This window comes from Oncorhynchus keta, chromosome 9, assembly GCF_023373465.1.
Source record: "Oncorhynchus keta strain PuntledgeMale-10-30-2019 chromosome 9, Oket_V2, whole genome shotgun sequence".
Classification (NCBI taxonomy): domain Eukaryota; kingdom Metazoa; phylum Chordata; class Actinopteri; order Salmoniformes; family Salmonidae; genus Oncorhynchus; species Oncorhynchus keta.
This window is the reverse complement of record NC_068429.1, coordinates 9,086,356-9,098,480: the sequence shown is the minus strand read 5'-3', so window position 1 is coordinate 9,098,480 and position 12,125 is coordinate 9,086,356. Positions and strand designations below refer to the sequence as shown.

The following is a 12,125-nucleotide window of genomic DNA, read 5'->3' as shown; positions in this document are numbered from 1 at the left end:
TAGATAGAGGTAGACAGATAGCTAGATGGATAGAGGTAGATAGAAAGATAGAGGTAATTAGAGGTAAGGGATAGAGGAATAGAGGTAGATAGTAGTAGATAGGACTTGGCAGAGGGTTGCATGTTGACCTCGCCTAGCTAGAGGTAGAGAGAGGGATAGAGGTAGATAGAGGTAGATAGGACTTGGCAGAGGGTTGCATGTTGACCTAGCCTAGCTAGAGGTAGAGAGAGGGATAGAGGTAGATAGGACTTGGCAGAGGGTTGCATGTTGACCTAGCCTAGCTAGAGGTAGAGAGAGGGATAGAGGTAGATAGTAGTAGATAGGACTTGGCAGAGGTTGACCTAGCCTAGCTCTGCTGGGAGACTTCTAGAAAGTGTTGAGAGGGTGGGGGGAGAAAACTCTCAGAATGTTTGGGCTAATGTTTGACTTTCGTCTTCAAAGCGGAGGCCCCCTTGGCACCGCACACAGCGAGTTTGGGTAGATGGGGGGTGTCGTTGCCTGGTTTCTGTTAAAACAACTCACACAGTCGTGGCGTAAACTAAGGAAGCAGAGGAAATATGTCGCAAGCAGTTTGACAGCTTGAAGTCCTCTCTCTACACCTTGGCTGGCTCAAGTCTTTCTTGCTTAAGTCTTCTGGCTAACTGAGATTTGGATATTTTTTTTTGAAGAATTCCATTGAATCTAATGAGGATTCTAGCCTCTACACTGATTAACCTTCACTGGCAATAGACAATTAGGAAGACACACCTCCCCCAAAACCCCATTTCTCAAAGTGCCAACATAAATAACCTGGCATCTGTTACAAAGGGAAAATAGAGAGACCAGGGGAATTTGACCCACTTCTGTAATCATGGCTTCACAAAGACCATGGAAAAATAAGGCCCTCAGATGTGCAGTTGGGCATGTGTGTGTGTGTGTCTGTTTCAGCCCGTCTGCGATATTAAGAGCTAGATGTGTGTGTGTGTGTGTGTGTGTGTGTGTGTGTGTGTGTGTGTGTGTGTGTGTGTGTGTGTGTGTGTGCGTGTGCGTGTGCATACATATGTGTGTGTGACTAACTGAAACTGTGTGTGTGTGTGTGTCTCTGTTTCAGCCGTCTGTGATAGTAAGTGCTAGATGTGTGTGTGTGTCTCTGTTTCAGCCGTCTGTGATAGTAAGAGCTAGATGTGTGTGTGTGTCTCTGTTTCAGCCGTCTGTGATAGTAAGAGCTAGATGTGTGTGTGTGTCTCTGTTTCAGCCGTCTGTGATAGTAAGAGCTAGATGTGTGTGTGTGTCTCTGTTTCAGCCGTCTGTGATAGTAAGAGCTAGATGTGTGTGTGTGTGTCTCTGTTTCAGCCGTCTGTGACAGTAAGAGCTAGATGTGTGTGTCTCTGTTTCAGCCGTCTGTGATAGTAAGAGCTAGATGTGTGTGTCTCTGTTTCAGCCGTCTGTGATAGTAAGAGCTAGATGTGTGTGTGTGTCTCTGTTTCAGCCGTCTGTGACAGTAAGTGCCAAAACGGCGGGCGCTGCATTGGACCCAACCGGTGCGCCTGTGTCTACGGGTTCACTGGGCCCCAGTGTGAGAGAGGTAAGAGCCCAAGCCTATGGAAACTCTTGGTAACTCACTTATTTTATTTTTTTCATATTTTTTTTTGGGGGGGGGGGTGGAGGAGAGAGGTTGTCGCCTGGCAAGTGTCACTTCTACCGAAAGGGTTCTAGGGCTGTCCCCATTGGAGAACCCTTTTCGGTTCCAGGAAAAAATCAGTTTTGGTTTCAGGTAGAACCCTTTTGGGTTCCATGTTCTACCTGGAACCAAAAAGGGGTTATTTAAAGGGTTCTCAAATGAGGACAGCTTTTACGTAGATTCTAGATAGTACTTTTTTTAAAGTGTCCTCTCTCTCTCTCTCTCTCTCTCTCTCTCTCTCTCTCTCTCTCTCTCTCTCTCTCTCTCTCTCTCTCTCATTATTTCATGTTTTTTCATGAATGCAAGCACGCCATTAGTCCGTTATCTTCAACCTCCACATAAGAGAAGTGGCAACAGGACACAGACACTAAGAAGCGAGGTCACTTCCCCACGATAGATATTTAGTGTCTTCTAGTGACCACGTTACACAAGCAGAAACCTGTACTGCAGCACAGGGTTAAAAAAAAAATCACTTTTTGAGTCTGTACCTGTTTGCACATGGGAATGACCTTTTCCCTCCCGGTCATGAATGTTTATATGAATAAGGTGAGATGTTACCAGACATGTCATTACCCCACATTGACCCACCTTTTACCTCTTCTGGACTTCTGGCTCTTCTTTTTCCCACCTTTGTTCTGGTCTAACCGTTTTGGCAGTAACCTCTCAAACCTTACTGGTGCTGTGGTGCTGTGTGAAGTTGCCCCCCACACACACACACACTAATCTAGGGTTAGTTTTGCATTTCCCCCACTAATCAAATCAAATCAAATGTATTTACATAGCCCTTCTTACATCAGCTGATATCTCAAAGTGCTGTACAGAAACCCAGCCTAAAACCCCAAAACAGCAAGCAATGCAGGTGTAGAAGCACAGTGGCTAGGAAAAACTCCCTAGAAAGGCCAAAACCTAGGAAGGAAACCTAGAGAGGAACCAGGCTATGTGGGGTGGGGGAGGGGAACCTGATCCTAGATCTGTACCTAGGCTGGATGTCATGGAGAAAGGTGTAGCCACGGCAGAGGATGATTCACAGGGTCTGTCATTGACTCAGCAGTGGGCCTCACATCCCAGGGTTATTTATACCACCTCTCTGGTAGTGTGTCTCTGGGAAACACATTAGGGCTATATGTGTGTGTGGTGTGTGGTGTGTGGTGTGCGTGTGCGTGCGTGCGTGCGTGTGTGCGTGTGCGTGCGTGTGTGTGTGTGTGCGTGCGTGTGTGCGTGCGTGTGTGTGTGTGTGTGTCATGGAGCGCTAGTTTGTAGTAGAGTGTGTCTAGTAAATAGAGTCAAATAGTGTTAAAAGCCACACGTGGCACAAGATCCTAACTAACTAAAACAAACTAACCCACTAAACACAGGGACAGATTGACTGGCTGATTTAGGGTCCCAGGTTGGTCTCAACTAGACACTTTGAACAGGCAGACAGGTGTTGAATGGCTGAACCTGGACCTCTGCCTGTCTACAGTCCCTTTCATCACGAGGAGTCAAGGAATGGGGTTTAAGTCTGTGTCTGTCTTCAGTCCCTTTCATCAAGAGGAGTCAAGGAATGGGGTTTAAGTCTGTGTCTGTATACAGTCAACACTCCAACACTCCTGTTGATGATGGGGTTAGTTCTGTATGGACTCCTGTTGATGATGGGGTTAGTCCTGTATGGACTCCTGTTGATGATGGGGTTAGTCCTGTATGGACTCCTGTTGATGATAGGGTTAGTCCTGTATGGACTCCTGTTCATGATGGGGTTAGTTCTGTATGGACTCCTGTTGATGATGGGGTTAGTCCTGTATGGACTCATGTTGATGATGGGGTTAGTCCTGTATGGACTCCTGTTGATGATGGGGTTAGTCCTGTATGGACTTCTGTTGATGGTAGGGTTAGTCCTGTATGGACTCCTGTTGATGATAGGGTTAGGGTTAGTCCTGTATGGACTCTTGTTGATGATGGAGTTAGTCCTGTATGGACTCCTGTTGATGATGGGGTTAGTCCTGTATGGACTCCTGTTGATGATGGGGTTAGTTCTGTATGGACCCCTGTTGATGATGGGGTTAGTTCTGTATGGACTCCTGTTGTTGATAGGGTTAGTCCTGTATGGACTCCTGTTGATGATAGGGTTAAGGTTAGTCCCGTATGGACTCCTGTTGATGAATCCCAATAGGGGGTTCCGTATGGACTCCTGTTGATGATGGGGTTAGTTCTGTATGGACTCCTGTTGATGATTGAGTTAGCCCTGTATGGACTCCTGTTGATGATAGGGTTAGTCCCGTATGGACTCCCGTTGATGGTGGTCTTAGTTCTGTATGGACTCCTGTTGATGATGGGGTTAGTTCTATATGGACTCCTGTTGATGATGGGGTGAGTTCTGTATGGACTCCTGTTGATGATGGGGTTAGTCCTGTATGGACTCCAGTTGATGATAGGGTTAGTCCTGTATGGACTCCTGTTGATGATGGGGTTAGTTCTGTATGGACTCCTGTTGATGATGGGGTTAGTTCTGTATGGACTCCTGTCGATGATAGGGTTAGTTCTGTATGGACTCCTGTTGATGAATCCCACTAGGGGTTAGCCCCGTATGGACTCCTGTTGATGATAGGGTTAGTTCTGTATGGACTCCTGTTGATGATAGGGTTAGTCCTGTATGGACTCCTGTTGATGAATCCCACTAGGGGTTAGTCCCGTATGGACTCCTGTTGATGATGGGGTTAGTCCTGTATGGACTCCTGTTGATGATAGGGTTAGTCCTGTATGGACTCCTGTTGATGATGGGGTTAGTCCTGTATGGACTCCTGTTGATGATGGGGTTAGTCCTGTATGGACTTCTGTTGATGGTAGGGTTAGTCCTGTATGGACTCCTGTTGATGATGGGGTTAGTCGTGTATGGACTCCTGTTGATGATGGGGTTAGTTCTGTATGGACCCCTGTTGATGATAGGGTTAGTTCTGTATGGACTCCTGTTGTTGATAGGGTTAGTCCTGTATGGACTCCTGTTGATGATAGGGTTAAGGTTAGTCCCGTATGGACTCCTGTTGATGAATCCCAATAGGGGTTAGTCCTGTATGGACTCCTGTTGATGATGGGGTTAGTTTTGTATGGACTCCTGTTGATGATAGGGTTAGTTCTGTATGGACTCCTGTTGATGATAGGGTTAGTTCTGTATGGACTCCTGTTGATGATGGGGTTAGTCCTGTATGGACTCCAGTTGATGATAGGGTTAGTCCTGTATGGACTCCTGTTGATGATGGGGTTAGTTCTGTATGGACTCCTGTTGATGATGGGGTTAGTCCTGTATGGACTCCTGTTGATGATAGGGTTAGTTCTGTATGGACTCCTGTTGATGATAGGGTTAGTCCTGTATGGACTCCTGTTGATGAATCCCACTAGGGGTTAGTCCTGTATGGACTCCTGTCAATGATGGGGTTAGTCCCGTATGGACTCCTGTCAATGATGGGGTTAGTTATCTCCTGTTGATGATAGGGTTACTGTATGGACTCCTGTTGATGATGGGGTTAGTTCTGTATGGACTCCTGTTGATGATGGGGTTAGTCCTGTATGGACTCCTGTTGATGATGGGGTTAGTCCTGTATGGACTCCTGTTGATGATGGGGTTAGTCCTGTATGGACTCCTGTTGATGATGGGGTTAGTCCTGTATGGACTCCTGTTGATGATGGGGTTAGTCCTGTATGGACTCCTGTTGATGATGGGGTTAGTTCTGTATGGACCCCTGTTGATGATGGGGTTAGTTCTGTATGGACTCCTGTTGTTGATAGGGTTAGTCCTGTATGGACTCCTGTTGATGATAGGGTTAAGGTTAGTCCCGTATGGACTCCTGTTGATGAATCCCACTAGGGGTTAGTCCTGTATGGACTGCTGTTGATGATAGGGTTAGTTCTGTATGGACTCCTGTTGATGATAGGGTTAGTCCTGTATGGACTCCTGTTGATGATGGGGTTAGTTCTGTATGGACTCCTGTTGATGATGGGGTTAGTTCTGTATGGACTCCTGTTGATGATAGGGTTAGTTCTGTATGGACTCCTGTTGATGATAGGGTTAGTCCTGTATGGACTCCTGTTGATGAATCACACTAGGGGTTAGTCCTGTATGGGCTCCTGTTGATGATAGGGTTAGTTCTGTATGGACTCCTGTTGATGATAGGGTTAGTCCTGTATGGACTCCTGTTGATGAATCCCACTAGGGGTTAGTCCCGTATGAACTCCTGTTGATGATAGGGTTAGTCCTGTATGGACTCCTGTTGATGAATCACACTAGGGGTTAGTCCTGTATGGACTGCTGTTGATGATAGGGTTAGTTCTGTATGGACTCCTGTTGATGATAGGGTTAAGGTTAGTCCTGTATGGACTCCTGTTGATGACAGGGTTAGTCCTGTATGGACTCCTGTTGATGATGGGGTTAGTCCTGTATGGACTGCTGTTGATGATAGGGTTCGTTCTGTATGGACTCCTGTTGATGATAGGGTTAGTCCTGTATGGACTCCTGTTGATGATAGGGTTAGGGTTAGTCCTGTATGGACTCCTGTTGATGATTCCCACATGGGGTTAGTCCTGTATGGACTCCTGTTGATGATAGGGTTAGTCCTGTATGGACTCCTGTTGTTGATAGGGTTAGTCCTGTATGAACTCCTGTTGATGATGGGGTTAGTCCTGTATGGACTCCTGTTGATTTTAAAACTTTTTTTTTCACCTCTATTTAACCAGGTAGGCAAGTTGAGAACAAGTTCTCATTTACAATTGCGACCTGGCCAAGGTAAAGCAAAGCAGTTCGACACATACAATGACACAGAGTTACACATGGAGTAAAACAAACATACAGTCAATAATACAGTATAAACAAGTCTATATACGATGTGAGCAAATGAGGAGAGATAAGGGAGGTAAAGGCAAAAAAAAGGCCATGGTGGCAAAGTAAATACAATACAGCAAGTAAAACACTGGAATGGTAGATTTGCAATGGAAGAATGTGCAAAGTAGAAATAAAAATAATGGGGTGCAAAGGAGCAAAATAAATAAATAAATAAAATACAGTAGGGAAAGAGGTAGTTGTTTGGGCTAAATTATAGGTGGGCTATGTACAGGTGCAGTAATCTGTGAGCTGCTCTGACAGTTGGTGCTTAAAGCTAGTGAGGGAGATAAGTGTTTCCAGTTTCAGAGATTTTGGTAGTTCGTTCCAGTCATTGGCAGCAGAGAACTGGAAGGAGAGGTGGCCAAAGAAAGAATTGGTTTTGGGGGTGACTTGAGAGATATACCTGCTGGAGCGTGTGCTTCAGGTGGGAGATGCTATGGTGACCAGCGAGCTGAGATAAGGGGGGACTTTACCTAGCAGGGTCTTGTAGATGACATGGAGCCAGTGGGTTTGGCGATGAGTATGAAGCGAGGGCCAGCCAACGAGAGCGTACAGGTCGCAATGGTGGGTAGTATATGGGGCTTTGGTGACAAAACGGATTGCACTGTGATAGACTGCATCCAATTTGTTGAGTAGGGTATTGGAGGCTATTTTGTAAATGACATCGCCGAAGTCGAGGATTGGTAGAATGGTCAGTTTTTCAAGGGTATGTGTGGCAGCATGAGTGAAGGATGCTTTGTTGCGAAATAGGAAGCCAATTCTAGATTTAACTTTGGATTGGAGATGTTTGATATGGGTCTGGAAGGAGAGTTTACAGTCTAACCAGACACCTAAGTATTTGTAGTTGTCCACGTATTCTAAGTCAGAGCCGTCCAGAGTAGTGATGTTGGACAGGCGGGTAGGTGCAGGTAGCGATCGGCTGAAGAGCATGCATTTAGTTTTACTTGTATTTAAGAGCAATTGGAGGCCACGGAAGGAGAGTTGTATGGCATTGAAGCTTGCCTGGAGGGTTGTTAACACAGTGTCCAAAGAAGGGCCAGAAGTATACAGAATGGTGTCGTCTGCATAGAGGTGGATCAGACAGAGACTCACCAGCAGCAAGAGCGACATCATTGATGTATACAGAGAAGAGAGTCGGTCCAAGAATTGAACCCTGTGGCACCCCCATAGAGACTGCCAGAGGTCCGGACAGCAGACCCTCCGATTTGACACACTGAACTCTATCAGAGAAGTAGTTGGTGAACCAGGCGAGGCAATCATTTGAGAAACCAAGGCTGTCGAGTCTGCCGATGAGGATGTGGTGATTGACAGAGTCGAAAGCCTTGGCCAGATCAATGAATACGGCTGCACAGTAATGTTTCTTATCGATGGCGGTTAAGATATCATTTAGGACCTTGAGCGTGGCTGAGGTGCACCCATGACCAGCTCTGAAACCAGATTGCATAGCAGAGAAGGTATGGTGAGATTCGAAATGGTCGGTAATCTGTTTGTTGACTTGGCTTTCGAAGACCTTAGAAAGGCATGGTAGGATGATGGGGTTAGTCCTGTATGGACTCCTGTTGATGAATTCCACATGGGGTTAGTCCTGTATGGACTCCTGTTGATGATAGGGTTAGTCCTGTATGGACTCCTGTTGATGAATACCACATGGGGTTAGTCCTGTATGGACTCCTGTTGATGAATTCCACATGGGGTTAGTCCTGTATGGACTCCTGTTGATGATAGGGTTAGTCCTGTATGGACTCCTGTTGATGAATTCCACATGGGGTTAGTCCTGTATGGACTCCTGTTGATGAATCCCACATGGGGTTAGTTCTGTATGGACTCCTGTTGATGATGGGGTTAGTTCTGTATGGACTCCTGTTGATGAATCCCACATGGGGTTAGTTCTGTATGGACTCCTGTTGATGATGGGGTTAGTCCTGTATGGACTCCTGTTGATGATAGGGTTAGTTCTGTATGGACTCCTGTTGATGATGGGGTTAGTTCTGTATGGACTCCTGTTGATGATAGGGTTAGTCCCGTATGGACTCCTGTTGATGATGGGGTTAGTCCTGTATGGACTCCTGTTGATGAATCCCACTAGGGGTTAGTCCTGTATGGACTCCTGTTGATGATAGGGTTAAGGTTAGTCCTGTATGGACTCCTGTTGATGAATCCCACATGGGGTTAGTTCTGTATGGACTCCTGTTGATGATGGGGTTAGTCCCGTATGGACTCCTGTTGATGATAGGGTTAGTTCTGTATGGACTCCTGTTGATGAATCCCACATGGGTTTAGTCCCGTATGGACTCCTGTTGATTCTGGACTCCTGGCACAGTTGGTAGAGCATGGCGCTTGTAACGCCAGGGTAGTGGGTTTGATTCCCTGGACCACCCATACGTAGAATGTATGCACACATGACTGTAAGTCGCTTTGGATAAAAGCGTCTGCTAAATGGCATATATTATTATTATATATTATGATAGGGTTAGTCCCGTATGGACTCCTGTTGATGATGGGGTTAGTCCTGTATGGACTCCTGTTGATGAATCCCACTAGGGGTTAGTCCTGTATGGACTCCTGTTGATGATAGGGTTAAGGTTAGTCCTGTATGGACTCCTGTTGATGATAGGGTTAGGATTAGTCCTGTATGGACTCCTGTTGATGATGGGGTTAAGGTTAGTCCTGTATGGACTCCTGTTGATGATTCCCACTAGGGGTTAGTCCTGTATGGACTCCTGTTGATGATAGGGTTAAGGTTAGTCCTGTATGTTAATTAATCCCACATGGGGCAGGTAGTTTAGTGTTTAGAGTGTTGGGCCTGTAGCTGAAAGGTTGCTGGATTGAATCCCTGACCTGACAAGGTACAAATCTGTCGTTTTGCACCTGAACAAGGCAGTTACCCCACTGTACCCCGGTAGACTGTCATTGTAATTAAGAATTTGTTCTTAACTGATTTGCCTAGTTTTTAAAAAATGGGGTTAAGATTATTCCTGTATGGACTAGTGTTTATGAATCGCACATACACTGTAGTTCAGCACATTCATGCTGATACTCATTACCAACATTTCAACAAAACAAATCAAAGAATATTTCACTAATTTCATCTCATTCTAAGATTTGTATTTAGTTCATAAGAACAAGTTCTTATTTACAATGATGGCCTACCCCGGACGACGCTGGGCCAATTGTGCGCCGCCCTATGGGACTCCCAATCACAGCCGGACGTGATACAGTCTGGAGTCGAACCAGGGATTGTAGTGACGCCTCTTGCGCTGAGATGCAAGACCGCTGCGCCACTCGGGAGCAGTGATGTATTTGCATTAGAAAGCCAGTAGCTTTTAAACTTGTTTGTTTACATCATATTTCAAGCATTTATTGGTATTTACCTCATTTCGTAGAGACTGTCGGTGCTACCGTGCAGTATACCCGTTGATTTTGAAGAATATATCTTATTAATTCCCCATTGAGCTTAGTTCAACAGTCGAACCCCATCAGAACCTACAATATAAGCTTTGTTTTACTCCGGTGTTTGTAAACTATGTAATTGTAAACAAACGCCGCAAAGCCTCAAAACATGGATAAAACTATCCTTTTCATCTCAAGGATGTATCCACAGCTCTGTCTATGAATTTGAGAGTGGTTACATTTCTCCAGCCTCATCCCTCAGCTGTTTTCAAAAAAGTTATGGGGTATCCACTATTATATATATATATATAAACTCAGCAAAAAAAAGAAACGGCCCTTTTTTCATGGACCCTGTCTTTCAAAGATAATTCATAAAAATCCAAATAACTTCACAGATCTTCATTGTAAAGGGTTTAAAACAGTTCCCCATGCTTGTTCAATGAACCATAAACAATTAATGTACATGCACCTGTGGAACTGTCGTTAAGACACTAACACTAAGGTCACAGTTATGTAAACTTAGGACACTAAAAGAGAACTTTCTACTGACTCTGAAAAAGTTCAAAATAAAGATGCCCAGGGTCCCTGCTCATCTGCATGAACGTGCCTTAGACATGATGTAAAGAGGCATAAGGACTGCAGATGTGGCCAGGGCAATAAATTGCAATGTCCGTACTGTGAGACGCCGAAGACAGCACTACAGGGAGACAGGACGGACAGGTGATCATCCTCGCAGTGGCAGACTACATGTAACAACACCTGCACAGGATCGGTACATCCGAACATCACACCTGCGGGACAGGTACAGGATGGCAACAACAACTGCCCGAGTTACACCAGAAACGCACAATCCCTCCATCAGTGCTCAGACTGTCCTCATTAGGCTGAGAGAGGCTGGACTGAGGACTTGTAGGCCTGTTGTAAGGCACAAACAACAACCTCGCCTATGGGCACAAACACACCGTCTCTGGACCAGACAGGACTGGACAAAAAGTGCTCTTCACTGACAAGTCGCGGTTTTGTCTCACCAGGGGTGATGGTCGGATTCGTGTTTATCGTCAAAGGAATGAGCATTACACCGAGGCCTGTGCTCTGGAGCGGTGGAAGAGTGGGGTAACATCTCACAGCAAGAACGGGCAAATCTGGTGCAGTCCATGAGGAGATGCACTGCAGTACTTAATGCAGCTGGTGGCCACACCAGATACTGACTGTTACTTTTGATTTTGACCCCCCCTTTGTTCAGGGACACATTATTCATTTTCTGTTAGTCACATGTCTGTGGAACTTGTTCAGTTTATGTCTCAGTTGTTGAATCTTGTTATGTTCATACAAATATTTACACATACAGTTTCCTGAAAATAAACACAGTTGACAGTGAGAAGACATTTCTTTTTTTGCTGAGTTTTATATTTTACCACCTTTTTTCACCAATTGGTAGTTACAGTCTTGTCCCATCGCTGCAACTCCCGTATGGACTCAGGAGAGAGCTATGCTTCCTTCCAAGTCGCACTGTGCGCTTAACCCAGCGAGCATGCGCCTGGCCTGCCACTAGAGCTCGATGGGACAAGATCATCCCGGCCAGCCGAAACCTCCCCCAATCCAGACAATGCTGAGCCAATTGTGCACCGCCTCATGGGTCTCCCAGTCAGCTGTGACACAGCCCGGGATTGAACCCAGGTCTGTAGTGACGTCTCAAGCACTGCGATGCACCACGCGGGAATCCATTTAGTTGTTGTCTGAATGCCAGATTGCTCCTTTAATCCTTCTGATTTGAATTTGTCCTCAAACTCAAAAACAAGAGGCCAAAATTATCTGTTTATCTTAGACCAAGCTTGTTTGATGAGATCACTCCATGTTGTATAGTCACAACTGTTCCTGGGTGTCACTGGAGAAAAAAAACCTGTTGTTTGCGTCTGTGTTTATAGTCTCATTGGTGTTTGTGTGTGTGTGGTCATTGTCAATGTACATTTACACACTGGGCTTAAAGAATCTAGATTTAACATTTCTACTGAGCAAATGACCTAGAGTCGAGGTGCAGCCAAACCCTGCCGTAAAAGCAAATCCTTTATAAATAGCTTAACTTGACCCTCAATTACCTTAAACGAGCCTCCTATTTACTTGCTATATACACCATGAACGAGACTAGTTCTTTGCTAGCAACTTAACATCAAAACCTGCTGTAGATAAGCAAAACAGTCGAGCAAAATAGCTCATCAATATTGGCGT

At 45.4% G+C, this 12,125-nt stretch overlaps 1 protein-coding gene across 1 annotated transcript in view; it reads left to right on the top strand.

The window, feature by feature from the left end:
- LOC118373458 (fibrillin-2) overlaps positions 1–12,125 on the top strand; it is a 299,186-nt gene that overhangs the window by 26,374 nt on the left and 260,687 nt on the right. Inside the window, exon 5 of the mRNA XM_052526019.1 lies at positions 1,469–1,564. Coding sequence (XP_052381979.1) covers positions 1,469–1,564 — 96 coding nt within the window. The remainder of the gene's footprint in view (positions 1–1,468; positions 1,565–12,125) is intronic.